The following is a 26,933-nucleotide window of genomic DNA, read 5'->3' as shown; positions in this document are numbered from 1 at the left end:
ACCCAGCAGTCACCCCCAACCAAAACACTCACACAAAGGCCATCCTCGAGAGCCACAACAGGCCCATGCACGGCTCCATGCACGGCTCCATGCACGGCTCCATGCACGGCTCCATGCACGGCTCCCAGTTATTAGGAAAAACATAATATAATAACACAAAAATGAATTTTAAAAGCATATTATTTCACACAGTGCTGCATCAAACATAGATTTCTCTTACAAATACACAGCTTCCTCCAACAAAAGCTGCAACTAAATCAGCAAAAGCCAAAACATTCACCAATTACAGCTTTGATTATCTCAAAACATGATACAAAAGTTCATTTCAAACACAAACACTGAGTCTGTGGGTTTGGGAGAAGCTGGTGTGAAGGAGGTGGACTCAGAAAAATGCTCTGGTACTGAAGTTTGTTACAGGTCACAGGAAAAAGAACAAATGTTTACAAAAAGTAAATGTGATTAAACTAAAACAGAAGCATCAGGAATTAAGAAACTGAGAAACTGAGAAACTAAAAAACTAAGGAAAATAAGGAAACTAAGAAATTAAATATCTAAGAGACAAAAAAACTAAAAGACTAAGAAACTAAAAAACTGAGAAACTACGAAACTGAGAAACTAAAAAAAACTAAGACTAAGAGCCTAAAAAACTAAAAGACTAAGAAACAAAAAACTGAGAAACTAAGAAACTAAGAGACTAAAAAAACTAAGAGACAAAAAAACTAAGAGACTAAGAAACTAACAAACTAAAAAAACTAAGAAACTAAAAAAACTAAAAAAAACTAAGAAACAAAAAACTAAGAAACTAAAAAAACTTTAAAAAAACCCCTAAGAAACAAAAAACTAAAAAACTAAGAAACTAAAAAAACTAAAAAAAAAAAAAGAAACTGAGAAACTAAGGAAAAACCCACTTGTACCCAGCTCCCTGATTCTCCCTGATTCTCCCTCTGAAACCTGAAGCTCCTCCTCCAGATAAACACCATTTACTTCAGGTGCAGCAGGTACAACTTGAGCAGGATCATCAAACACTGAACTTATGACGGCCGGAATCTCTTTAACTCAAAAAGTGTTTAAAATAAAACAAACACTTAAACATTGAAACAAAACACATAGATATGGACACACAAAAGGCTTTAAAAATGGCCGACATAGACCACGCCCCCTCTGTGTCTGGACCATGTAGAGACTCAGGTAAAAGTAGATCGATGTCTTAAACCAAACTGACTAAATATAACCATAAATAAATAAAATATCTTTAAAGTTACAGGTGTGTGTGTGTGGATTAAATTAAAGGTCGACTTACTGAAAAACTGGAAATGAACAAACACGAATAAACAAAATTATGGTGATATTAAAGGGACAAAGGTAAATTTTAACGGGCTGAGGGCTGTACCTTGTGGAACACCAGTCGTCTCAGGGAAAGAAAAACAACATTTGGGCTTATAACTGTGGATCTAAAATAAGAACTAATGAATAAATCTTATTATAGTCGCATGTCAACAAAATTATGGTGATATTAAAGGGACAAAGGTAAATTTTAATGGGCCGAGGGCTGTACCTTGTGGAACACCAGTCGTCTCAAACACTTTATAAAGCTGCGCAGGGAAAGAAAAACAACATTTGGGCTTATAACTGTGGATCTAAAATAAGAACTAATGAATAGATCTAATATAGTCGCATGTCAACAAAATTACGGTGATGTTAAAGGGACAAAGGTAAATTTTAACGGGCCGAGGGCTGTACCTTGTGGAACACCAGTCGTCTCAAACATTTTATAACGCTGCGCAGTCGTCCCAGGGAAAGAAAAACAACATTTGGGCTTATAACTGTGGATCTAAAATAAGAACTAATGAATCGATCTTATTATAGTCGCATGGTTATGACACACTCTGCAACGGCCCCCCTGAGACCCTCAAGAAAACATGCTCCATAACTCCTCTGATAATTGTGTATTTAATAGTTATACCAATCTCGCTTTGGGTAAAACTTGAATCTTTCCTCCTGTGAGACGTCTTAAGAGAACGATTATGACAAAAATATGCATAAAAAGTGCAACAAACAAAGGCAATGTCACAGTTCAGGGTCTAAATGATCACAAATGTCTCCTGAAACATATGTGGACCATTGTGTGCTGGAAAGCCCCTGCCTGATGTCCCTCCACACTGCTCCTGCGCCGCTGCCTCTGGCTCCCATGCTCTTTGACATGACACAATGGCAAAATGAAAACACCAAATGCCTTTTTATACCAGACTCTTTAAATACTGAACTTGATGAGGCATAACATGACTCGATTAGAGATAATGTCATGTAAAATAACAAAAAAAAAGCTGCAGGTTTGGACTATCTTTTCGTTGACTGTCCAATCTGAGAAGAGTTTTCCGTCTGATCTCCCTGAAGCCAGTAATTATTTAATTTGGTACTTCACTTCAAAGCCGCCGTTTGATTTTGCAGCCCCATAAATCAAGTCCTAATGCTACGTATGTGTCATGGGAACGCCAACATCTAAGACATGCCTGGACTCAACAGAGAGAGACAGAGAGAGAGAGAGAGAGTGGTCATTTGGATTTGCAGCACGTTGTTCAAAAGGTCAAAGGGCAAAAGGATTTTCTTGGAATCAGTTGGAAGTTGTGTTTGTTCCATATCGATGCAAACAACAGTGAATCACAAAACATCACTCATGCAGCGTGTTTGTGAGCATCTGTAAATGTAAATGTAATGGTCCACTCCACACTTGATGATGCAGTAGACAGAAGTACACAGCATGTTTTATTTTACATTCATTATATACACACTGCTATTTAGAGGAACATGAGGTCTGCTCATGGGGTGGAGCTTCCTCAAAGTGACAGTTGGCCTTTTTCCTTTATAGATCTCTTATATGTTCAGTCTGAACTCATTCTGAAGACAAAGACAAGAGTATTTTTATATAAACTAGACAAGTTTGGCTTCAGATATTTCCTGTAAGAGGATTTATTGTGACAGAATAAACCAGTGCCATAGTTTTTTTATTTGTAATCTCAGTTTAACACAAGGACAGATGCTTTAATTAGAATCGTCATAATAATTCTGTTTGCATTGAGTGGAGTTTATTCAAAACATAAAAACAAAACTCAAATGCTGTTCTATTTGTTGGCAAAGCAAATTTACACTGCCCACATTTTTCCAGCTGGAGCGTCCATTTAAAGTCTGAAAATAATAAGTTGATAAATAAAGTGTTAGAAGAGTCTTACCTTTCCTGTGTGGCCTTGCACGTGTATCGCCCGAGCCATCCGTCACACACACTGTGCACTCTGTACATGGGAGTCATGACCTGCTGCAGAGTGGGTCCTGCTCTAAACCTCATCTGTGTGTCTTCAGAGAGAGTCTGCATGTTTTATATTAATGGCTCTCTTTGTTTTTCTCAGTATAACACCCAGCCTTTTCTCCACTTCTCCACTCTACACTGTATTGACCCACACTTCTGGTTTATCAGTGCCATTCTGTGATGCTTGTTCTACCAATCAGCAGAGGAGTTCTGCGTCACCAACATAATCAGCAGAGAGCTCAATATCAGAGCCAAAGTTTCCACCGGGGCACATCTCCAGAGAGGAGCCACTGTGGGCTTTCCTGCTAACAACACATTTAAACACAGAAATAGAATGAAAATATGAAATGACTGAGCTGCATCGTGGATCCGAAGAGAACGGACGAATCTATGATCTGTGTAAAAACAAAAGAAATCGTACAGCTGAACGTCTCTCTTAATACATCAGTGCACATCACAGTGTTTACAGAAGGTTTCCCTGTCGTTACACAGGGAATTGAATCTCTTGTGAAAAGTTATCACATAAGATACCAAACAAACACGATCAGAACGTGCACATCTCCTGCGTGGCAACCAAACAGCACATAGCTCCAGCCGCTCCAGGGCAAACGCCGCAGGGACACATCATTCCACTGGAGGACTCAGTGTTTCACCTCATATGTCACGATATTTCAACATCAGAGTCATTTGCATTTATGAAAAATAAACATACAAAGGTTCTGACCTTCAAACTGTATTTGATTCTGCACTGTGTGGCTGATTTATTCAAAATCTTGTAAATATTTGTCGATGTAACAGATGTTAGCGGCACAAACAGTAAGTCAAAGTGCAAAGAACAGACTGTAGATATTTGACTTTTGTCTATGAATCGACATATGCACAGGAAAGATTACAACAACAAGATCTGTTTAAAGACACTTAAGCTGATTATAATATATATGGAGACAAAATGCAATGACACAAGAGGGATAAAAGGGATTTTTACAAAAAAATAGAAACATTAAATCAAATATTTGCACTGAATAATAATAATTTAAAATAAAATCCAGGTCAGATCCATTTGCTGGTCCATTTCCTGGAGACGTTCAGAGCAGTGTCCTCACGTCCGCCCTTTGGTTAATCAAACGCTGCACATCACCAGCGTTTAGTCAGTCCTCAGAGCAGATCATCCCACCGTGATGATAAACGACTTGTACACTTCTCTGTAAGCATTTCGCAGAAGCACGTAAGGAAAGCAGCTCTCCAACATGTCCTGACTCAAGAACGGAGACTCTTCCACGATCTGAGTGACAAGAAGAAAGACAAACTGTGTAACTTAAAACTAAACTGAACATGTGCGGCGTTAACAGACGAGTAAAGATTTGAGTTTGGAGCAAATTAGACAAACAGTTAAGAGCAGTTTTAGTGTCTCTCAGTTGATGCTCATGGGAAGTGAAGAATTAACTCTGTGGTTCTTCAAATTAGGTGGTTTAAGGTGCAATATGCAACTTTTCTAAGGCTGGAATGTTCCACTGTATGACACACAAACAGATGGCAAATCCTGCACCAGAAAAGTCACACAGTGCACCTTTAAGTCTGGGTTATTCTGTGTAATTATGCAGCTACATGCATTACAGACGAGGGAAACTTCATTCTTAATTAAAAAGTACTATGCGTGTAATAAACGGGGCTTTACCAAATGTAAAAGTAAGTAAATGGACTCTCGGTTCTTGCTCTCCATCCGCTCCACGTTCTGTCCGAGTTGAAGAAGAGTGGATGACGCCAGCTGCGTTGCAATGTGAAAAGACATCAAAAAAGTTAAATGATTTGACAGTGGCGCATGTGACCTCAGCCAGGACAAAGGTCGGGAAGGTCTTGGGAAACCATTTGAACATAAATACAAAGTGCCCAAGAAATTATTTATTTAAAACACTGGGGTTATGACAAAACAGTGACATAATTCGGCATTTTTGAGCTTTCACCCACCAGGAGGAAGTCTTTGAGGTGCTGCTCGATGTTCTTGCCCTGGACGGTAAACATGGCGGCGGACAGTTGGTTGATGGTCGTCGCTAAACAGTGGATGTTGTTGTTGTGGCCTGGTGTATTTAAAGAAAACAGAAAATACCGGGTCGTTATTATAGGGGTAGTATTCAGTATATGCAGGTACAAGAATAACGAGCGGCTGGAAGTAAGTTTAGTTCATTTATTTAACAAACGCAATTTAGTAAAAGCGGGTAAAGTGCTATTCCGACATCAGGGTGCACGCAAATCAATATCATCCAGTACAAAACACAGCAGATCAAATAGAACATTAGAATAATATAGTACTTCACCGCACTGTTGCCTGAATTTTACAAAAATAAATAAAGTGCCAACATGTGAGAATTTTATGTTATGGGCCCGTATACACTTATAAGTAAAATGAAACATAGTAGTGGAATAAAAAAGTATAAACGAGGTAAAGTAAAGTATAAAAGCTGATCAAGTTCCTCTAAAACACACACTTCATTAGGATAAGTTCACACCAGTTGGATATAATCAAATAGATCAACGACACTTTTGCCAAAAGTTGAGTTCAAATGTTTGTACTCGTCTTTCTTTAACTTAACAGCCATGAAAACAAATCAAACCTAGTGGCTGGAGTTAGTCTGATAACACGCACACGCTCCGTTTAGTGTCCGCACGCTGCAAGAGACGAGTTCAGTCATTACGTACGACACTAAAAGCCTTCACCTACGGACGGTCACGCCTACTCCTGCTGCAACTTCACCTGTTACATTACCTCATAGTCTTACAAGACGCATCATTTTTTTAGTTTGTTTTTTTTGTTTTTCGACTGGATCAATTGTAGAAGTATGAAAACCGTAGTCAACACATTTTTCGATTCTGTTACTTCGCAAAAATAAACATTAAAAACAGCAAACAATATAGTTCTAGGTATTCAAATATCTAGACACTACTGCGACATTTTGGTTTTAAAGTTAGAGTTTTAACGACAAACCCTGCAGCCAACAGCGGATGTTTTTATGATTGTGTTATTAATGAACACAAGCTAATGACCTGAACTACTTTTTTCCAGAGGCTTATGGGTATGTGATTTAAAATGGACTAGTGGAAAAATAAAAGAGAATAATCGCTCGCCTCGCGCTGATAGAAATCTAAGCTGCCTTTAATGTTACAGTGAGGAAATGAAGCCAAAAGAACCTCGATAGTCACTGTACTAATCCACGTCACACCAAACTTATCTGTAAACACAAATCTCACGGCAAAATGTGGTTCCAATCAGGACGGAGACTTTGACAAAAACCACATGAGTAAAGCTGGAAAGTGCCACATGCAAAAATGTTAATGAGGCGTATTTTTGGGTGGGGATTATTAATGACGGGAACTGGGTTTGGTGGAGGCAGAATGTGAACTCAGGTGAAGAAAAGTGCACCTGGAGCTGTATAAAATGGACAATATTATAAGATGAAGTATATATTCTACAATTAAAACTCCAAAATAAGTGTATAAAGTGAGATATCTGTCAAATTGTGGTTAAATGTTTGTGCTAGAGACATTTACAGGCACATTTTAGCACATTTCTGGCGCATTATTCAAATATTGTCTGTATTGTTATTTAAAAAAAAGAGAAAATATTGAGATATTCATTTTTGGCAATGTCCCGTACCTCCATGTTCCCGAGTGTAGCAGGAGTTTGGGTCCAGGGCCAATAAAGGCAGAGACACGGCGACGTAGACGAGCAGTAAACAGGACAGCTTATACTCCTCATCAGTGGACGTGTTGTCTAGGAAACAAAAAGACAAAGTAAAAAGAGCAAACACTCCTACTCTGAAAATAGACGGAGAGAATAAAGGACCACGCTGCCTGGGAGACATGTTGAGGGGTAAATGTAAATGAAGTAGTGCAGTCCGCCACTGTCTAAATGTCAAAATGTGTAATTAAATCTGCTAATCACGAGCCTCGGGGTTTTGTTCGGACGTATTTGTGTCACAGTTCTGCCTGTTTTCTTGTTTATTCTCAGTCCAGCTCAGTTCGTTTATTTGTTTTCCTCGCACCTGCTGTTCATTTACTAATCGTTGTATGTTCTCCCTCTGTTCAGTTTGTGTTGTTGTTGTTGTTTTGTTCTGCTCTGTGTTTGAATAAATCTGTTGTTTTCACCGAACACTGAGACGTTTTTGGGGTTTTCTTTGTGTCGCGTTTGAGTCCGGTTTGACCTACGTGACAATTTGAACTATAAAAAAGAAGACAGAGCAGTAGATCGATGTAACAGATGTGTTATTAGTGTACTGTAGTCGATGTTGTGTTGAGAAAACCTGCAGGTGAACACTGAATTGTTACCTGTCTGCATGCTGCTAATGGCTGCCACAAGAGCTGGATCAATATCACACGACAATCCTGCAGCTGAGGCCAGTTCATACACACCGAGCGTCACCTGCAAGGTCAGAAAGCAAAGTCACGGTTTAGGATGCTTTTTATGGCATTAGTAAGACAGCATCAGTTTAGGAGGAACCGTTTATTTGACCAGTAAGTGACATTCCGCTATGTTCTGGGCCTAATTTTAGAAGGAGGTTAGTGATCTTTCCTTATTTGTAATGCCTGTATGTTTGGCCTGTCTGGGCACTCAGTTTCCACTGATGTGCTGCGTCTCTCACAGAGGCACCAGCAGCTCTCTGACGTCTGAGGGGTTATCCAGGAGCGGGAGGTGGCATGTCCCCCATAGCTCACTCAGATGTAGGGCCAGAACTGAAGCGGGAGAGGAAGAGGAGGGGCAGAGGAGGAGGAGGGGGTGAGGCCGCGCCGACCACAGATAAGGAATTTCATTTGGCGACGTTATGCCACTGTGGAAGGCCCAGTTTGCTCACAGGGACATTTACACTGCTTCACCTTTAAGTGCCATGGTGAAGTCGCAAATCTTTCATCGGGACTAAACTAAGACTAAACCAGGACTAAACCAGGACTAAACCAGGGCTAAACCAGGACTAAACCAGGGCTAAACCAGGACTAAACCAGGACTAAACCAGGACTAAACCAGGGCTAAACCAGGGCTAAACCAGGACTAAACCAGGACTAAACCAGGACTAAACCAGAACTAAACCAGGGCTAAACCAGGGCTAAACCAGGACTAAACCAGGGCTAAACCAGGACTAAACCAGGACTAAACCAGGACTAAACCAGGGCTAAACCAGGACTAAACCACGTCTAAACCAGGGCTAAACCAGGACTAAACCAGGACTAAACCAGGGCTAAACCAGGACTAAACCAGGGCTAAACCAGGACTAAACCAGGACTAAACCAAGATGAAACCAGGTCTAAACCAGGGCTAAGCCAGTATGAAAACAGGACTAAACGAGGATGAAATTGGTACTAAAACAGGGCTAACCCAGGGCTAAACCAGGGCTAAACTGGGACGAAACCGGGACTGAACCAGGACTAAACCAGGACTAAACCAGGACTAAACCAGGACTAAACCAGGGCTAAACCAGGGCTAAACCAGGACTAAACCACGTCTAAACCAGGACTAAACCAGGACTAAACCAGGTCTAAACATGGGGAATCAGTGTTTCAGTTTTCTGCAGTTTAAACCTGGAAATTTCTTCCTGAAGACGTGAGACAGACCTCGACTTTGACAATGTTTAAATCCAGATTCAAATGGTTCTGTTTAGATACAGATACTGTTTAGATACTGTTTTATTCTGCCATCTTCTCTTTCACTGTCAATTTTATGATGAGTATTTGTATTTTGATTTGTTGTATTGTGATTTTCTTATTCTGTAAAACACACTGTACAAATAATCCTGCCTTACAAATAAAAACACAATACTCACAATACTCTAAACTTGAGACATCGTGATAAATCCAGTGCTAAAACACGAGGAAATATTCACTTCTGACAATATCTGCTGATTTAATATGAAATTATGATTAATGCATAACCAGTGCATGCCAGTATATCGTTCACATCGCTCATCCTTCCTTCGGGAAACATTCACAGAGTTCAAGATCTTTATTGTCCCACCAGGGGAGATATGATATTCAGAGAGCATCTTTGAAGTGAGACAGCATCAAAAAGAGAGCGCTCCCAGACGAGGAAGTGGAGGGAAAGAAATTCATGCAAAATAGTAAAAGCGTAAATGAAAGAATCCACGCAGACCGCAACGTGTCATTGAAGCTGCATTAACTGTAATGAAGCGGAGGTACCTTAATGTCAGCTTCAGGGGCAATGAAGTCTCTCAGGTACCTGACGGGCCCCATCAGGTAAGGACAGTGCTTCTCCAGAGTCTGTATGGAAATGATATGAATACGATATGGGTCATTAAGAAAGGTATTTATATCGCTCAGTTTGGTTTAGATAATACAGAGACCAGAAACAAGTAGGAATCTGTGTCAAAAGTCATGAAAAACAGCAGAAAAACTGGGACAAAAGTGGTGGAGATTTAACTTATCTTCAATAAAATGGAGATACTTTACATCTTTGAGACAATCCTTCGCCATCGATCTGAACGACAAGATCACGCCGATGATTGTCATCCTCTTCAGCATGTTCTCTCCACCTTTATTAAAAATTACAATCATTTACACAGATTTTGGTGCAGTATTATTGTAAAATCTTCCCCACATTTCTGCGCCACGCCCTCGTCTCTCCTCTCACTCACCCGTCAGTCTCCTCTTGAGGCTGGCCATCACTTCAGGCTTGTCAGAGTTGTTCCTCATCTGTACCAGGACGTCCATATTTTCAATGATCAGTTTCTGACAGAGGAGAACAAAGTCAATAAAATCCCCTGGAGATATAAGCGGAAAAAGACGTCTGGAGCCATCTTTTTGACAGATCCAAAGTCCAGTGTCAGTGAGATCAGAGTTGTGTTCAATCCAAGGTGACGGAGTTTGATTATTTATGTTATTTCTCTTGGACAGTCGCACTGAGACTTGGAGGCACGTTTAAAGGACAGGCCTGGACCCAGACGAGACTCCATTGTTATGTTTTTAGTTGGAGTAAAACACGGCCCAGACGACTCTCTGTCACTCTCTGTATTAGTATCAAAAAAGGTCTTTGAGTGGAGTAAACCAAGTCACTCTGAGCAGGAGAACTACGGGATATTCTTCAGTTTGTATTCCATAACAATTTGCCTTTCAGCTTTAACAGAATAAGAACAAAACTGGTGTGTAATTATGATGAGAGGCTGAATGGGATCTTGGCTAAACCCAAGTTGAGAACATATATTTAAACAAAAGAAACGTTTAAGACTGAATTTTATGTCAGAGCAAATTTGAGCAGGAAGCAAAGATGGTCAATGGCACAGCTGCAACAGTCCTGGTTTAGACCTGGTTTAGTCCTGGTTTAGTCCTGGTTTAGTCCTGGTTTAGTCCTGGTTTAGTCCTGGTTTAGTCCTGGTTTAGTCCTGCTTCAGTCCTGGTTTAGTCCTGGTTTAGTCCTGGTTTAGTCCTGCTTCAGTCCTGGTTTATTCCTGGTTTAGTCCCGCTTCAGTCCTGGTTTAGTCCTGGTTTAGTCCTGGTTTAGTCCTGGTTCAGTCCTGGTTCAGTCCTGGTTCAGTCCTGGTTCAGTCCTGGTTTAGTCCTGGTTCAGTCCTGGTTTAGTCCTGGTTTAGTCCTGGTTTAGTCTTGGCACAGCTGCACACAGATCGTTCTCCTGGACATAAAAAGTGTGAGTTTTTCTCAGGCCCCTGAATAAAAAAGACTCTGAGGTTTATGTGAGTTAGAGGAAAGTGAAGCTCATTTTTTGTTGTTTTGACGACAACAAGATTCTAATGTTTACAAGTGTCATTTCATTTCTCTGTAAAGTCTGGAAGAAGCGGCAGATGAGTTTGTTTAAATGAGTTTGTTGTTGTTTGTAACTGGCCTGTTGTATTTATTCTATTTTGTTAATGGTGTCTTATAAACCATTAAAGGATCCTGCATTTTTTCTATGCAAGACAATAATAAAACAGACAGATTGATTGTGTAGCTCCGTGTTCATATTTTAAGACCCTGGTTGTTTGTTTTTTGCCATGTGGAACAGTCTCATGTCGGCTCTTCAAATACTGTCTGGGAACATAAGTTAAACAATTACACCGACTTGAGCTTACCATAAAAACTAATCTATTAAAACCTTATACATTTACAGTAAAACCCATATTAACACATTCACACTTTACCTTGATCTCACTGACTTGAGACGTGATGTGCCACATCAGGTTCTCACTTAGAAACTTCAGACCATATGGACCGATGAGCTCGGCCAGCGCTCTCAGCTCTGTTTAAATCAATAAAAGAAGCATTATTAAAGTCATCCTTTGTACTATTATTATATAAAACGTTATATACATTTGACTGGGTCCATAAATACAAACTCAAAGCTGTTTCAATATAAATGGACACCTGTTAAACACCTGTTAAACTGAACCATGACACGTGTTTGAAATGTAAAAACCAAAAAGGTACAAACTGTTTCACTGTTTGTGGGAATGTCCCTCATACTGTCTTTTTGGGGTAAAGTTTTGAACATTGTTAGTAAAACTGTGGGTAAATATGTCCCTATTATTATTAATCTTAATCCTAAAATGTGTCTGTTGAATATTTGTCCAGTAGATTTGTCTAAAAATATTGTATCTTTGCTGAATATTTTTTTCTGGAGTCCAAATATTACACAGCGACATCGTGGAAATCAGATATTCCTCGTTCTGCTTCTCAAAGGTTGAATGACTTTATATGTGGTGCTGGAAAACATAAACTATTGTACAAAAACAAACCTGAGAAGTTTTGGGAGATATGGACAATATAAAAACATATCTGCCAATGTGAGTGAATGATACTGTTTAATTATTTTGTATTATTTATTTATTTTGAATTACTTTTTGGTCTGGCTGCCTCTTCCTCATTGTCTTTTATTTTTATTTTACTACTATTATCATTATTTTAATTACTAATACAACTTTTTTTTGTTTCATTCCAGCTTTACTATCATTATTATGTTTGTTCTTTGCTCATGTTGTTAAGTGGAAAAGAAAAACCTTAATAAACGCACAAAAAACAGTTTCTTAAGAGCAAGTACAGTAGGTTCTGTCCACATGAGACTGAAAACACTGGTGACTCACAACAAGTAAATATAGACAATGGTGTGGAGGCGTAGGTGTGTGTAATGGTGGAGTGTCGATTGTAAAGCTTCTATTTTTTCACCAGGCAGTTCAGTGTTTCTATGATACAGCGGAGGTGAATTAAGAGCCACTGCGGAGGACGATTACACGGACGAGAGGCAAGAAAAACTGCCTCAATCTATAAGAATCTGACGTTTACACAACATCAACAGTGACTTTATTCATATGCACACAAAATCTGATTATTATTATTATGATTATATCTGATTTTGGCCCTTTAAAATGATTCAAATGACACGCAAACTGCAAAATCTGGGTATTATTATGATTATATCTGATTTCTGGACCTTTAAACTGATTTAAATGACACGCAAACTGCAAAATCTTATTATTATTTCAGATTTTTGGACCTTTAAAATGATTCAAATGACACACAAACTGCAAAATCGTATTATTATTTCAGATTTTTGGACCTTTCAAATGATTCAAATGACACGCAAACTGCAAAATCTGATTATTATATCTAATTTCTGGACCTTTAAAATGATTCAAATGACACTTAAACTACAAAACCTGATGTTAATATGCAGAGGAACCATGGTTAGAAAGAAATGGCATGACTGTGCTGTTTAGAATGTCATTTTATTACTCTAAAAAATCTGATAATAATCCGATTTTGAGTGTGCTTGTCACCACAGCCACTGTCAGGTCTACATGAAACAGAATCATTATTATTCTAATCTTTGTGGACAGCAGGTTTTTGTGTCTCTGCGTGATTCTAATGGAGAAACACAGACTCAATTTGTTCTAATAAGTGAACAAGAGTTATTAAACGCACTGGCGCAGAAGAAAAGCCGATGATTTCACTTTTTTTAAAGATATTCTCACCCAAACTAAAACTACATGGCGTCTTTATAGGTTGGAGGTTTTATGATTCTGTGATGATGCTAGAAGGAGATTTGGACCTTGTTAGGATGTGTTTTGTGTCATAGTCTGACCTGATATGTCTGAAAACTCCTCTGCCTTAAAACTGGGCTCATTGTCCGTGGTCTGGTTCACGAAGCAGTGCATTGTGGGACAGTGGACGATGAAGGAGTTGCTCGCCTGACGCAGTAGACTCTCCAGGTACCTTTGACGCAGGTTAAAAGCAAAAACAATGTGAGTTTGAGATTAGAACGGTAAGAAAAACAGGAAACAAGATGATGCTTTAGATTTTGTCAATGTAACTCAATGCAACTTCACATAGAGCGTTATTTTATGTGCGTTAATATGTTAGTAGATAGAAAAGATGCTAATGCTAATGCTAATTCAGTCGCAGAAACGTACAGGTCCAAAGCGCTGGGGTTTATAAAGGTATTTCATTGCATTTCATTACATTTCCAGTGTGTATCTACCCATTTTCACGTGACGTACCAGTTTGTATATAAGGTTGTGATGGTCTGTGCACCGCGGGAGTCCAGAGGCTGCGTTTGCTGCAGTAAAACGCTCTTAACCATGCGAGTGACATCCACGTTGACGTAGCTGCCCAGGGTGTGCAGGGCGGCGGTGTAGGCCTTTATGCCGGCCAGCAGGTCAGACGGATGGGCTATCTCCTGGGTGGCCTGGTTGTAATTGGCCATTCTCACGATGATCCTGGAGAAAAACATGTTTGGAAAATGTCACTTATCAATCGCTGCAGAGGATGTGAGCTGGACAGATAGCACTTTAAAATTGGTTAAACGAGGCGTAGAGTGGAGGCATGGCACCAGTCTCATTAGGTTTGCACAGTCACTGCTCCGGGCTTCTATTAACTGCATGTTTGTTTGTCCGTGTTCATACTCTTCCACTGTCCTAATGTATTCAGTTATTACAAACACTTGTGTAAAGAGACCATTACGCTCACTAAAGGGTGCTACATTTAGGGTGACAGAAAAGATAATCATCAGCCCAGGCAGGGACACAGAGCAGAACATACACAATAAGAGTTGCCCCAGTACCAGGAATAATCTAAATACACGGTAAAGCCTCAAAACGACACCCAACAAATCTTGCATGAACTTTTCTGAACCTGACACAACACAGTCTGACGTGTGCTCCATTACTGAGATGGATGGACATTTTATTTTGATTTTCAAAACAAAAACATCCAAGTAGAAGCCATATAGCAGAAAGTTATTTCTGGTGCTTTGTCACATCGTGTCACTGCAGAAGAAAACGTCACAACTGGAGGATTTTATCCCATTTGCAGCCAGACATTCTGTGTTTTATAAAGAATAGAGATAAAAAGCTGCCCACTGTGAGCAGAGCTTCCACATCTTCTACATTGTCACTGCATGTACAGTAATTATGTCATTTGGTTACCCATCATGCAACATGAAAAGCTTTTCAAAAAGCTTTGTTACGGCTGATGAATTGCATCATCAAGTACGTCTATAGTCTAATCATCCACACAATCGCCAGTAATTGTCCCTCCCTGAAGCTGAAAAGTATATGAATGTTAACATACACACTGTGGATCATATATGTGATCTGATTGAATGTAGTCAAGTGTCACTACATAAAAGGTCTATTATCTATAAATATCATGTCCATTGACTTTACAAAGGAGTGTGTGTGTCTGCGCATGTGGGGGTGTGTGTGTCTGTGTGTGTGTGTAAGGGTGTGTGTGTGTGGGTGTGGGGGTGTGTGTGTGTGTGTGTGGGGGTGTGTGTGTGTGGGGGTGTGTGGGTGCATGTGTGTGTGTGTGTATATATGTCGGTGTGTGTATGTGGGGGTGTGTCGGGGTGTGTGTATGTGTATATGTGGGTGTGGGTGTGTGTGTGTGTGTGTGTGTGTGTTCACTCGTCGTACTCAGCGAAGCGCGTCTCCAGATGAGAAAGCAGAAACTCAGTGGGAACCACAATGTGCTGGAAAACGATAAGCTCTGAGCAGAGGCTGTAGGTCGAGCACAGCTCTGTCAGCGTCAGGTGCATCTTGTCCACACTGTGAAGAAAGACACGACATAAATGAATAAACACGACAGTTTGAGGAGTCTGTCATTTTTTAACTGGAGCAATACCATCTGTTATTAAGAGCGTCCTATTCACAGACACCTGAATAAAAGTCAACAGGCTTTTATAAAATGATGCATTCTGGGAGACTCTGGCAGTGCAGTTTCATTCTGAAGTTTCCTTGTTTCATGCATGTGCAGGTTTTATTCTATTCATAGACAATGCAAAGCTGGGAGTATGTGGGAGAGCCCATTTAGAAAATGTCAGCCGAGATTTTTTTATGAACAGGAACCGCTCCAATCTAAACCCAAAGACTCGCAGTGACTCAGTGATATTCACTGATTCTGTCTCATCCAAGTCTCTCAAACGTGCGCTGTAATGAACCACAGGCAAACTTAACTTTTATGATTTTATGAATTTATCACTATATAAAGAACAGTATCATTTGTGTTGGGTCGAACAGGGTTTTCATGGTTTAAGTTACGTTTGTTACAGTGAGTCATACTGCAGCATTTCTCTTAGACATTACACACTCCACTGTTTTCAATACAATTTTCACAGTGTGTATCTATGAAATACCTGCAAATGGTTAAAAATGTGAAATATTCCAGTTCCTTTTAAGGCAGTTTATGCATTTCTGTTCCTAATGCTTGACTGAGAAATCCAACATGCGTCATATGAATAAATTAATTTCCTCATCAATGAAATAATAAAGAAATGGATTGTGAATGATGTGATTCAGTCGGACAGTGTGTATAGTCAGTGTATCCATGTAATGAAGTTTAAATAGTAATGGAGTAGAATGACACTGACTTGGTGGCCACTGTGCGGTCTTTCCTGAGGCTTTCTGCCCCGGGTTTCTCCTTTTGCACTTCTCCTTTCTTTGGCACTTGCTTCTTTTGTTTTCTGTATCGAGCGGCGCTGACAGTCTCTGCGCAGTGCTTAGGCAGCAACTATTGGAGAAAGAAAGACTCAGTCAGATTTGGAGAAAAACATTAAGTGCAATAAACAGCAGGAATCAAGAGACGAGGACAAACATGGCAAATTCACAGTCGCTCAGCAAGAATCCAGTGAAACATAAACTATTATATAAACTACTTTACTCAAGCGATTAGGGAAACAACACTGCAGTAATCTACTCCAAAGTTTTAAAAGTTTAAGATTTTATGTAAAGTGAACTCTTGCCTGAGGAGCACAGATTGGATTCTGGCAGATAATTAGATTGTACCTGGTCCTGGAGCATACACTGCTCTGCAGAAATCTCTAAGATGACACTGCTGGTCTGTTTGGCTATCTGCTCCAGGAAAGTCACACACAGCTGCAGACTCCTCTTCTCCACGGCCTCCGTCTGGAAAACAAACACAAGGACAGCATTTAATGTGTTGATAGGAACACTATTTATGGAGAATTATTAGGTTCTTTTAATCTTTTTTTTTTTATTATTTGGCCAAAACATACATTCACACTCTCAGTCAATACAATTTAGAGTCAGTATTTACTTGATGCATGTATTTAGACAGTACATATTTGAGTTACTTTAGAACAGCAATATCTATCTGTTTCTCTGTTGTTTTTTCACTACTCTGCACTACTACTTCTTTATTCTTCATTTGTCAGGGACCATGTACAAATTCATTAATCTTACAAAAGAAAAGATGATTTGTGCCAGATTTAGCTACTGCTGCTTTGCCTGTGCAGGTGAACTCACATTAAAATACATATTTCAGTACGATTACATTATGAGACAAACAGTTCATCATTAACATCAGCAGGAAAATATAATAAATGTCCTTTCACTACAGTATGTTTACTACAGTCCAAACTAATTTTAAAATTCTGTTATATAAGTTCAGTTGCCATGATTACAGAGTAAAAATATGTAACATGCCCCTCCTTTCTGGTCTCACAGCATTCAAACTGCACACAAGACAAGACTGACCTCTTCTGGACAGAGCGGGTGTCCACAGTGGCTGAAGTGAGAGCAGACAGAGGGAAACGACATCAGGAAACGCTTCATGTCATCACAGCTCTGACTGAACATCTTCTCAAAGACACGAGGGTAGAAACTGGAGCCCAAAAGAGACAGATTGAGTTTACTCTTTAAGCTTGAAATAAAAGCCAAGGAGGTACTGACCAAAGTATGGACAACTCCGAGGTCTCGTATATCAGTTCTTCAATGTTGTCAACCATCTTCGTATGAAACTGGATTACATTCATGACTCTTGCCAGGTCTGGATACTCTTTGATGGGAAGTGGAGCTTTACTGACACTGCAGTATGCCTACAACAAAGACAAACACCGCATTACGTAACATTTTAAATAGTAATACATGCAAAATAGACTTGTAAAAACCTGTAATCTCAACCAGTCCAGTCTCAGTGCTTGAAAATCAAACTCTTCCTTGTTGTCGACTGCAGGAAACCGCAGTTTAAATGTTGAATAAATGCATGAATTATTGTTAAAACACGTGTGCTTTCTGCTGTTTACCTTGTTTGACGGTGAGAGCTGACAGATTTGACACAAAGTCCGTCATTAGAATCGACTCCTCTTCAGGACACACGTACATGTTCTGAGAAAGAAGCGTTTAATGCCATACTGCGGCAATTCCGGGCTGTGTATTTTTGCTTTTTTTTAAGACACACATACCTGGATCGTATCATTAAGAACAAGGGCATCAAACTGAGCCAAATACTGAACATGGAAACGCTGAACCACATGTCTGTACTTTGTCATCAGTTCTCGCAGTTTCTCCATGTAAAAAAGCAGCTCGGCCATTTGACTGCAAACAAAAGGTGTTAGCGCATAAACTCATGACTAAACCAACACAACATCACGTTAATAAAAACTCGTTTTACTTGTCAACATAGTCCTCAGGAGTCTTAATCTTTGGCATGTTTTCTGAATGTCTGACGAGCCATTGAACCTCATCTCTGGAGAATGACAGAGCCATGCAGACGAACAGAGCCTGGAGTTTTTATTCAGAAAAATAAGGTATGAGAACATTTCAGCAGCGACAGGACAAAGTCACGACAACATCGAAACACAAGGTCTCCTCGTCAGCTCCTCACTGAAGCAACATCCAATTCAGAGCTTATAATGAATAATTTATGTTCCTGCTGCATGTTGTGGTTATGACTGTGTTACCTTGGGTCCCAGTAGTCCAGGTTCATCTTCCAGGACATTATATAACTCCTTCAACGCTCCTCGCAGAAAGTGTCTCTTCTCTCTGTGCATCGCTCCACTGGAAACAACAGCACGTACATTCATAACCTTGACATAACTTTGTATCAGGCTTTTAAATCTTGGCAATTTGAGACTCACCAGTTTAGAAGGACATGTTCACGGCTCTCCTTAATGTCTGCAACGCGCTTACTATACCTGAAATGTCCAAAAAATTACAAATAAATACAGAATTCAGTGAGAAAGTGTGCGATTAATTACAAGAATGGCTTAATAACTCTGAAATGTAATGGCTTTTGGCATTAGTTGGCAACCAGACTCCCATTTCTGCCAATTATCTTAGATGTTTTGTTGTTGTTGTTGTTTTTTCCAGTAGTCTGCACACATATTTATAGCTAATGAGCAGAACAGAGCAGCAGCCTACATAAAAAAACAACTTACTTACATAACTGGTGCAGTGGATGGTTAACTGAGTGTATCTTAAAGGCATATTTTCACTTTATTGTGAGTTCTTTTACCCTTTTATGTTGTCAAAGAGGTCCTCAGAGACTTTATGGATGTTGAACACTTCGTCTCTGGTCAGGGTCAAGTAGAGGCCGCTGCGTAAGGCCATCTTCCACAGCTCCAGAGCAGGTGGATGAGTGTTCAGGCTGCTGTGGCACAACAGGAAACCAACTGTAACACACACACACACACAAACACACACACGGATGTATTAACTTATGGTAGTAAAATAATAAGACATGCCAGTTTTATCAAGATTCACTTAACTATAGTCAGATCATGTAACATCATGATTAGATTTTTATCACCATATCGCCCCCATACTTCCCCAAACACATACAGTTTAAACCAGAAGTTTACATACACTTTATAAAAAGACACGTTTGCTTTTTTTTTTGTCACGTCCGACATGAAATCAGACTAAACATTTCCTATTTTAGGTCTAAAAAATATTTCTATTTGCCAAATGCTAGAATAATGAGAGAAGGAAAAAACATGCTAAGACAATTTTTCATTACTTTCTTCAAAGTCAGAAGTTTACATTACATTAGTATTTGGTACCATTGACTTTAAACTGTGTGATTTAGGTCAAACTTTGTGGATATTTCCTTCCATGAGCTTCTCACAATAGTTGGTAGGAATTTTGGCCTATTCCTCCACACAGAACTGGTGTAACTGAGCCAGGTTTGTGGCCGTCTTGCTCCACAGGCCTTTTCAGGGCCGCCCATATATTTTTAATCAGGATTTAGATCAGTTCTTTGTGATGGCCACTGCAAAACATTGACTTTGTTATCCTTAAGCCTCTTTGTTATCCTTAAGCCTCTTTGTTATCCTTAAGCCACTTTGTCACCAGTTTGGTCGTATGCTTCAGGTCATTGTCCATTTGAAGACCCATTTGTTCCAAGCTTTAACTTCCTGGCTGATGTCTTGAGATGTTGCTTCAGTGTTTCCACATAATGTTCTTTCCTCATGATGTATCTGTTTTGTGAAGTGCACCAGTCCCTCCTGCAGCAAAACAACCCCACGACACGATGCAGCCACCCCCGTATTTCACAGATGGGATGGTGTTTTCAGGCTTGAATCAGGGCCGGCCCAGCCTATCAGCAGACTAAGCAGCTGCTTAGGGCCCCGCAGCCACCAGAGGGCCCCCAAGAGCCCATACATTTATATTGAAAATAATGATTGGAAAGTTTTATATAGTTTATACTAGTCTACATATCCTTTTTAAACGATTAGATGTGTTTGATTTCTAGTAGCTAGACATGTTCTGTCTACATTTGTTTTTGAGTCGGGCAGTGGTGAGGACAGCTCTGTGTTTACACCGGTGTGAAGGACCCCTACCTCCAGGTGCATTCTGGGAGACTGAGGCAGAGGGACATTTGAATGAGTGTTTTCCAAACTAAAAGACTAAAGGTTAGTGACATTCAGTTTATCTAAAGTTTGGGACGAAGTATGAAAAGCCCAGAGGAAGATCGATGTGAGGAAAGAGGAACTTTTCAGAGACTCGAAAACCTCAGAGGGACAGAGGACACACCTCAGAGGGACACACCTCAGAGGGACACACCTCAGAGGGACACACCTCAGAGGGACAGAGGACACGCCTCAGAGGGACAGAGGACACGCCTCAGAGGGACAGAGGACACGCCTCAGAGGGACAGAGGACACGCCTCAGAGGGACAGAGGACACACGTGAGTCTGTTTGTGTCTGATCCTTTTGTCTCTAAACCTCAGATGATGAGTGTAGCTGAAGCTGCTCTTGTGTCACATTAATATCACTGATTATGACATAAACCTCTGTTCCTCTGCTGAACGAAAGAACGACCTGTGAACGACTCCTGAATGTGGTAAATACTCACAAAGAGAAACACCGATACCACTGTAAAAACAAGTACTTCAATTTAAGTACTCGACCGATACTGAGTAAAAATACTGTTTCCAGACATTATTGTTTGATTACAGTGGTAAATCTTATTCATTTCATAGGATTTTTATAGTACAGACACTTCTTCATCTTAGAATTCTTACCATATTTCCTGTAGTTTTCATCAGGCTTTAATATTTACCACGTCCTCTTTGCAGACTGCGCCCCTCCGAGCTAACTGCTAACGGGCTAACTGCTAACGGGCTAAATGCTAACGGGCTAAATGCTAACGGGCTAAATGCTAACGGGCTAACTGCTAACGCGTCACTGTTAGCATGTTACTTTCACACATATGGACATGCTGTACCTCATTTTAAAGCTCTGGACTCGCTCTATTCACTTGTTAATTATAATAAGTTACAAAGCAGCACTAGCAAATAATCGCACACATTTAAATGCACCAGAAACCAAGAAAAATGTCCAGAATGTTTAAATGTCTCTGGCAGATCCCCCTCCTCACATGTTTTATATTGTTATACTTCTGTTTTTAAATGGTTTTACTTGTGGTTATTTCTGTTCTGAGCCTCTAGAATGTTCAGTCTTTTTATCAATGATTTTGATGATGTCTCAATGTTGTCAAATATGTCTTAATGTTGGCAAATCCGTGGATGCTCCTTATGTTCAAACAGTTCAACTTTAGCCTCATTAGACCACAGGACATGTCTCCAAAAAATGAAGGCAAACTCTAATCTGACTTTTTTTTGTTTTGTTTCTTTTGCAGTAATGACCTCTTCCTGCAGAGTGGCCTTTTATATTTTTTTTCTGGCATTAGCAAATAGGAATAATAATAATTGACCCAAAACAGGAAAAGTTTAGTCTGATTTCTTGTCAAACAATGAGAAAAAAAAAACCCTGTATGTGTCTTTTCATACAGTGTAAATGAACTTCTGATTTCAACTTTAGTATCTCCATGAACAGGTCATATGATTAAAGTTGAAAATCATTTACTTAATATATAATTGTGATTGACAGAGTTCAGTGTGCACCAGCAGCAGGGAGAGGAGAGTGTTATATTGGACTTACTAATAATCCACCGCTCCATAACTTCCACAGATAGATATTCACACGCCATCTGGAAAACAATGCATCGTCTTACACAATAAAATACAGATACAAGATAAACAAACGTTTTCATTCAGACGTAACATGATCCTAATAGAACTTTACCATTTCAAACCTGCACAGAGAGGACCAGAACAATCTGTGGTGTTGCATTTATTATTTTCATTTTCCTCCAAGACAAACACACAAACTCTCCCATGTTCATGTCATTAATGGATTATACTGGGGTGTGTGTCTCCGTGTGTGTCTCTGTGTGTGTCGGTGTGTGTATGTGTGTGTAAGTGTGTAGGTGTGTGTGTGTAAGTGTGTGTGTGTGTGTCGGGGTGTCTTGGGGTGTGTGTCGGTGTGTGTGTGTAAGTGTGCGTGTGTGCGTGTCGGTGTGTGTAAGTGTGTGTGTGTCTGTGTGTGTGTAAGTGTGTCTGTATGTGTGTGTAAGTGTGTGTCTCTGTCTGTGTGAGTGTCTGGGTGTGCGTTTGTGTATATGTGTCTCTGTGTGTCTCTATGAGTGAGGGGGTGTGTCTGGGTGTGCGTGTGTGTAGGTGTGTCGGGGTGAGTGTGTGGGTGTGTCTGGGTGTGCGTGTGTATATGTGTCTCTGTGAGTGTGTGTGTGTGTCTGTCTGTCTCTGTGTGTGTGTGTCTCACCGTGGCACAACAGGCTGAATCCAACATGGTGGCAGGGGCACTGAGGAGGTTGAGGAATGTGTGTCTCTGTGTGTCTCTGTATGTGTGTGTGTGTCTGTCTCTGTGTGTTTGTGTCTCTGTGTCTCTGTGTGTTTGTGTGTGTGTGTCTCTGTGTTTGTGTGTGTGTGTCTCACCGTGGCACAACAGGCTGAATCCAACATGGCGGCGGGGGCACTGAGGAGGCTGAGGAGCTGGGCGCTGCGCCACTGCTCCGCCGGCAGGTTTCTGCGAGGATACAGCAGCCCCAGAGACAGCAGGGCCGTTGTTACTGACTGGAGCAGGAAGGAAAACATAAATGTCAAAAATATAATACGATTTCAAATAAGCCTGAAAGTCTGACCCTGTGGAGGATCCAAATAGACCTCTCTGGATTTTATAGTCAAAAGTCTAAAGGGCAGTGTTCATCTCTCTGTTTTTACTGAACTTGACAAGATAATGTTTATATAAAGAACCTTTGTCATCAGATGTTTTTAAAAATCCATTAAACAATCAAGTGTGTGTACTGACGTATCTCTAAAAACACAATTTATCAGTTTGATTTAAGTTTTTACTCTTGTGTGAGGCCCAAACTCTTCAGTGAGCTTCTTCCAAGGATGTTCATATTCAACAAACATCTGTCCAAGTCGTGGGTAGGACGGGTCACTGCAACGCACAATAATCATCATATAAACACATATATTTCACCGTTACACACATGTAGTTGTGTTACTGCACCTGCTGCCGTTGATCATCTCATGGGCGCAGTTGAACATTCCCACGAGAGCTTTCTTGTCATCGATGCGAGACAGTGTAATGATGACAGACGTGTAAGTGATGATCAGGTCCAAGTAGTTTTTAGTGAAGTCAAAGTTGATGGCCTAAGAAAAAGTAAAAATGCAAGAGAACATTCAAGTTTGTGTTAATGATTTACAGTGAATGGTTCAGGACTGTGTTGTATAGAACTATGGTATAACCTCCAGATGTGAAAATAATCAGAATGGTGCTAAAATGTTACAATCTTATTCTCAAAACTATCTGCACATTCTATTGCATCATTTTTAAATCAGCTCCTTCACATCACAGGAAAGATTCCAGTTTACTGAAGGACATTCATAATGCATCAAATATGTTATTTTCTCACTGTGCTGAGATGAAACAGCATCATGAGAGAAAAGAGTATCAATGTATAATGCAGAATTGAAAGAGCAGATGGTACGAGCAGATGTGCCGCACAGATGTCTAACCAAACATCACAGTTTAAAAGATTTTCTCTCTTCTCCAAATACTCACAATATCAAAGAAGCACTGACAGGCGTCGATTGTGTTGAGCAGCTCATAAACATGGTCCTTGAAGAACAAAAAGTCAAATGGAGAGATGACATTTTCCAGACCGTACTGAATACTTAAAGCAGCAAAAAAAAAATAATTATAATTCATAACTGTGATGGCTGGAAGCAACCTCAAACACTGAATTATGTAAATATCCTCTGGTGCGGTGTAGCTAACTGCACTAAGCTAACTTCGCCCAATATTTGTAATGAAACAACAAAATGAAAATAAACCACTTTGTATGTAAATGTATTCTGAAAGTGCAAGTCAAGGTGATCCTGTGTGCACCGGCTCATTTTGTGTTTGTGTTTTTCACGTAGGAGGAACACACTCTGAAAGCTGCTCACCGAAATATCAAAATGCAAATTGAAAAAAAAGAAAAAAGATATAATCACCCTGAACTCTATGACGTCGAGGAAGGAGTCATAGAAGATGGACGTGGCGGAGAGCACTTCGGCCTTTTGTCGCTGGATTGAGGTCAGACTTTGCTTTACAAAAACATAAATCGTTTTAATTCAGTTATGGAAAACAAACACGTGATGCTGATTATGCCGTGCAGACTTACAACGCTTCCTCTGAAATCAATGTTTGGAAATTTCTTGTTAATGTGTTTGATGGCGGACTCCATGACTTTGTCCGTGAGAATGGACGGCCGTAGTTTGGGGTTGGCACATGTCTGGAAGAGAAAATACTTAACTGTAGCTTCTCGATTTGCGGCAGTGAAGCAGTTACACAATATCTGTTATGACACAGTAATAAACATTAAACTAGGGCTAGTGATAGGCCAAAAAACATGATTTATCTCAATTTTCAATTCAATTTTATTTTGTCGTATTAAAATAAATATAAATGACTTCATATGTATTTTGTGAGCATGAACAATACAGACTTTTATCACTGAATAGTAAAACATGTCCGTCTAAAGTCTTAACTCTGCTCCAAACCACATGCATTTACTGATAGAGGATTCTTTGACTCCTCGGTTAAAAATACTTCATCATTGACGATTAAAAATGACTGAATCTAGGTCAAATTTGAATTGTGCAGCTCTATATACAGTGGGGCAAAAAAATTATAATTATTTCTCCACTGATTGTGCAAGTTCTCCCACTTAAAAACATGAGAGAGGCCTGTAATTTTCATCATAGTTTCACTTCAAATATGAGACGGAATGAGGAAAGAATCCAGGAAGTCACATTGTAGGATTTTTAATGAATTAATTGGTAAACTCTTTGGGAAAATAAGTATTTGGTCAACTACAAACAAGCAGCACAGACCTGTAACTTCTTCTTTAAGAGGCTCCTCTGTCCTCCACTCGTTCCCTGTATTAATGGCACCTGTTTGAACTTGTTATCAGTATAAAAGACACGTGTCCACAACCTCAAACAGTCAGACTCAAACTCAAACTATGGTCAAAACCAAAGAGCAAAGGAACCACAAACAAAACTGTAGACCTGCACCAGGCCCTGAACACTCAATCTGCAGTAGGTAAGAGCTCAGTGTGAAGAAATCAACTGTAGGAGCAATTATTAGAAAATGAAAGACAAACAAGACCACGGATGATCTAAATATCCGCCCGGGAAGCAAAGGAGTGGCTCAGTAAGAAGCATCGCGAGGTCCTGGAGTGGCCTAACCAGTCTCCAGATCTCAACCCCATAGAAAATGTTTGGAGCGAGTTTACAGAAAAAGTTTGATCTCTGTCATTCCCAACAAAATGTATATAACAAAGTATTGAGATGAACTTTTGTTTTTGACCAAATACTTATTTTCCACCATAATTGGCAAATAAATGCATTAAAAATCAGTTGAAGTAGTTGAAGTGAATCTATGATGAAAATTACAGGCCTCTCGTCTTTTTAAGTGGGAGAACTTGCACAATTGGGGCTGAATCCTTTTTTTGTCCCACTGTAAAACATAATTTAAATGCAGCAGAAGTTTATATTATTCTTCCAGTCAAGGATAAAACCATTAACATCACTTCTGCCACTGTACTTATGTTTTGTGATTATCTAAAGACAGTGTCGGCTGTATATATATATATATATATATATATATATATATATATATATATATATATATATATATATATATATATATATATATATATATATATACCATCAGAATAAAAACCTCAGTAAACTTAAAGCTGTAGCTCAATCTGCTGAGTGTGAAGTTTTGCTCTGAATTCTCCTCCTTCTTTTCAAAACCACATCTGAGTTTTCCCTGATCCAGCAGCCTCTCTGTCACCGAGGCTTTATCTTCAAATCCGTATCTAAACCACACTTAATTAGCATCAGAAAATATTTGAGTTATTATCATCTTCAAAGTAAATACATGTGATAATCAACTCCTGGTTTTGGTCCAAATATTTAAAGTGTTAAACTGTTGGAAAAGTTCATGAGTTCAGTTATTTATTTTGTGCATGTTACATATGACTCTTATCTGCATTTCTTCAGACAATAGACAAGAGCTTTCCAAATATAGTTCTGCTGAAATTTGACAAGACGGCGAGCTCAAACCAACTTCCTGTTCACGCTTCCTTTTTGCAAAATGATGCAGAGACTAAAGTTTCTTAAACAGACTTTACTTTAGATGAAGGATTTAAACAAAATGTCATTTTGGTTCAAACTTTCATTCATCTGAAAGTCTTATTATATATTAAAATATATGTTTCCATCCTGTTAAAAGTGATGAATTATCCCAAATTCAGATTAAATGCAGCACAGTGAGTTCCGTTTCCCCGTCTCATACGATGTGACCCTCACCTTCTTGATGTAGTTCATTCGTATGAGGACGCCGCTGCCCCTCTCATTCAGGAGGGTCAACTTCTCTGCCAGTTTCTGCTGATAGTCCATAGTTTGGTCCCAAAGCACCTGCACCTCCCTGAGGACCTCGCTCCGTCAGGCGGCAGAAGCACCACAGCCCCACCCAGGTCT

At 39.7% G+C, this 26,933-nt stretch overlaps 1 protein-coding gene across 1 annotated transcript; it reads right to left on the bottom strand.

The window, feature by feature from the left end:
• Window positions 1–4,025: 4,025 nt before the first annotated feature.
• On the bottom strand, window positions 4,026–26,933 carry nckap1l (NCK associated protein 1 like). The gene is made up of 31 exons (XM_033966442.2): window positions 26,763–26,933; window positions 24,563–24,673; window positions 24,393–24,485; window positions 23,959–24,015; window positions 23,404–23,546; window positions 23,241–23,331; window positions 22,824–22,961; window positions 21,970–22,018; window positions 19,040–19,196; window positions 18,663–18,719; window positions 18,486–18,582; window positions 18,197–18,306; window positions 17,988–18,120; window positions 17,829–17,910; window positions 17,694–17,752; window positions 17,476–17,621; window positions 17,281–17,407; window positions 16,570–16,689; window positions 16,155–16,294; window positions 15,202–15,333; window positions 13,786–14,004; window positions 13,371–13,501; window positions 11,434–11,531; window positions 9,937–10,030; window positions 9,752–9,834; window positions 9,482–9,562; window positions 7,622–7,715; window positions 6,951–7,067; window positions 5,267–5,376; window positions 4,977–5,066; window positions 4,026–4,583 (listed from the first exon to the last, which is right to left on the bottom strand). Exons 1-31 carry the CDS (start codon window positions 26,850–26,852, stop codon window positions 4,467–4,469), a joined length of 3,366 nt encoding a protein of 1,121 aa, XP_033822333.1. The 5' UTR covers window positions 26,853–26,933; the 3' UTR covers window positions 4,026–4,466.

The sequence above is a fragment of the Periophthalmus magnuspinnatus genome, chromosome 5 (genome assembly GCF_009829125.3).
Source record: "Periophthalmus magnuspinnatus isolate fPerMag1 chromosome 5, fPerMag1.2.pri, whole genome shotgun sequence".
In the NCBI taxonomy this organism is placed as follows: domain Eukaryota; kingdom Metazoa; phylum Chordata; class Actinopteri; order Gobiiformes; family Gobiidae; genus Periophthalmus; species Periophthalmus magnuspinnatus.
Note: the sequence above shows the minus strand (reverse complement) of the source record. Positions and strands in the feature narration are given on the sequence as shown.

What these genes read in the sequence shown, in the direction of transcription:
- nckap1l (XM_033966442.2), bottom strand. Translation starts at nt 26,852, where the DNA reads ATGGACTATCAGCAGAAACTGGCAGAGAAGTTGACCCTCCTGAATGAG. An exon ending in CCTGAGGACTATGTTGACAA is followed by an intron (nt 18,121 to 18,196) that starts GTAAAACGAGTT and finishes TTTTGTTTGCAG; the next exon opens with TCAAATGGCCGAGCTGCTTT. An exon ending in CTACACTCGGGAACATGGAG is followed by an intron (nt 5,377 to 6,950) that starts GTACGGGACATT and finishes TAAATACACCAG; the next exon opens with GCCACAACAACAACATCCAC.